Consider the following 2759-nt stretch of genomic DNA (forward strand, 5'->3'; position numbering starts at 1 on the left):
TTGACCAGGTGTGGACCACTCTAGTGCCTTCCATCTGCCGCAAAAAGGAGCTTAGATAAGGGTTGAGAACCGCACTTCTCTGTGGGCATCAGGATAAGTATTTAGAATGCAGTTAGACATTATATTGGCTTAGGAGAATAACAATGGTAGTTTCTCCTGTAGGGTCCATGACCTCTTTAGCTACAAGCAGTTGGCTAGCCAAGAATGAATTCCCTCCTCCCAAGTGAGACTTAAGGCCATCGAGGCAGGGTTTTAAAAAGGTTTTACGCATTTATATACTATATGTTGAGCATGTACTTGCCTACTCTCTGCTACCCTTCTCTTTGTCTGGTCATCTTCAGACCACGAGACAGTCTAATTTCTACATAAACATCAAGAAACAGAAAAGAAAGCATAGAGCACCTGTTTTCTGAAATTGACTGAATTCACTTCACATGTCTATATCCAGCTGAACCCAAAACTTTTAAAAGTTAAGGATGAGGAGAGATGTGCATCTTGGAACAAAACAAGACAATTTCTTCTATTTGTTCCTCTGTGACTTGCTGCCTGGTGGTCTCACCAGACTCTTGGTCATCATCATAGCTCTTCCAACACGGGTTTTCCCCAGTCTGAAAGATTTAGAGCAATTTCTTGCTGGATCTAGCAGCATAGTTTTAGGTCCTGCTACCTTGGTATGATGGCTTGTACATGCCTAGCTCATGGAGTGGCACTATTAGGAGGTGTGGCCCTGTTGCAGTAGGTGTGTCACTGTGGGTGTGGGCTTTAAGACCCTCATCCTAGCTGTCTAGAAGTGAGTATTCTGCTAGAAGTCTTCAGATAAAATTGTGTAACTCTCAGCTTCTTCTACACAGTGCCTGCCTGGATGCTGCCATGTTCCTACCTTGATGATAATGGACTGAACCTCTGAACCTGTAAAACAGCCTCAGTTAAATGTTGTCCTTATAAGAGTTGCCTTGGTCATGGTGTCTGTTCACAGTAGTACAACCCTAACTAAGACACTTGGGAAGGTAAGGCAGGAGAATCAGAAGTTCAAGACTTGGATAAATTCAAGGCCCATCTGAGTAAATTAACAAGACCCCATCTCAAATTAAGAATAATGAAAAAGGTTTGGTGGTAAGAAAGGCAACGCTAGGGGCTAAGTAGGACCCAAGGGTAGGGATATATATGCTTGAAGATGTCACAGTGAAGCCCATTGCTTTATGCACCAACCAGAACAATTCTGAAAAGCCGGGGAGGGTTGAGAGCATGGGTCAGTGACACAGCACATGTCTAACATGTGTGAGACCATAGATTCAAACCTCAGCACTGACTTAAACAAAAATGAGAGAGATTCTTATTTCCTGCCTAGCGCCTAATTAATTCAATTGCTAACATTTACTGCACATTCCAGGAGGAGCTACCAAGTCAGTGTTCCAGCCGAGAGCGTGTAGGATTTTAATAACAGTTATTCTCTGTAAATGTAATTTTTGAAATTTTAATCACTCATTAAACACACGCTTTTTAAAAATCAATCTTGGCCGTTGTGCCGAGCCTGCTGAGGAGTCGCCATGAGCAAAGCCCACCCTCCTGACCTGAAGAAGTTTATGGACAAGAAGTTATCATTGAGGTTAAACGGTGGCCTGCATGTACAGGGGATACTGCGGGGCTTTGATCCCTTCGTGAACCTTGTGATTGATGAGTGTGTGGAGATGGCAGCCAGCGGGCAACAGAACAACACTGGGATGGTGGTCATCCGAGGAAACAGCATCGTCATGTTAGAAGCCTTGGAAAGAGTCTGACCAGTGTCCAGCAGTGTGTCCACACCCCCCCCCCCCATAGGCCTGTTTGATTGTGGTGTAGAATTAGGTCATGTACATTTTCATATGAGACTTTTTGCTAAATAAACTTTTGTGATACTCAGAAAAAAATAAATAAAAATCAATCTTGTATTTCAAGATATATATATATATATATATATATTTCTTTTCTTTAATCTTAATGATTGTAATTCCGTACACACGTGAAGGTTGAGGTCTTCGTGAGCTTAAATACATTTTCACCAGTTTTCTGGGTTTGATGGTGTCCTTCATTGACTAAACTTGGCTGTCCTGGAACCCATTCCATCAACCAGGCTGGCCTTGAACTCAGAGATCTGCCAGCCTCCGCCATCTGAGTGCTGGGATCAAAGGTGTGAGCCACTACACCTGGCCTTAAACTTGTCTTTTATTCCTTTTCACAAGTTGGCAACTTAGTTGGGTGGGATCTTGCTCTGAGCCCACCACTCCCTTTACCCCACCTAGCATCGGGCTTTTCTTTAATCTGTTTCTGCTTCCCGCTGCTCCGTTTCTGCTCCAACTGTACATTTTGCATTTTTATTTGCTCTTCTGGCTCCTTTTCATATCAGGGCTGCATAAGACAGACCAATAATAGCCGCACCACACAGCTTGTTTGGAAATGCCCTCTTCTAAAGCTGTTAATCCATAACTCTTCCATTAGCCCCAGGCAGGCTGTGTTCCATATTCCTCTAAAGAAAAGCATGGTCTGGCCTGTTACAGAAGTACCGCAGTTCTTGGTATCAGCCAGTCTTTCTCAGGATTTCTATAGCTGTGAAGATATGTCATGACAATGAGACTGTTATAAAGGACAACGTTTAATTGGGGCTGGCTTACAGTTCAGAGGTTCAGTCCATGATCATCATGGGAGGAAGTATGGTATTACTGGAGCAGCAGGCAGCAGGAAGAAAGAGTGAAACTGGACCTGACTTGAGAATCTGAAACTTC

General features: G+C 43.3%; 1 protein-coding gene across 1 annotated transcript; it reads left to right on the plus strand.

The window, feature by feature from the left end:
• The first annotated feature begins 1518 nt into the window (after positions 1-1518).
• On the plus strand, positions 1519-1805 carry LOC308435009 (small nuclear ribonucleoprotein G-like). Its single transcript, XM_080935541.1, has one exon. It carries the CDS (start codon positions 1548-1550, stop codon positions 1776-1778), a length of 231 nt encoding a protein of 76 aa, XP_080791667.1. The 5' UTR covers positions 1519-1547; the 3' UTR covers positions 1779-1805.
• Positions 1806-2759: the final 954 nt, after the last annotated feature.

The sequence above is a fragment of the Micromys minutus genome, assembly GCF_963924665.1.
Source record: "Micromys minutus genome assembly, chromosome: 22".
In the NCBI taxonomy this organism is placed as follows: domain Eukaryota; kingdom Metazoa; phylum Chordata; class Mammalia; order Rodentia; family Muridae; genus Micromys; species Micromys minutus.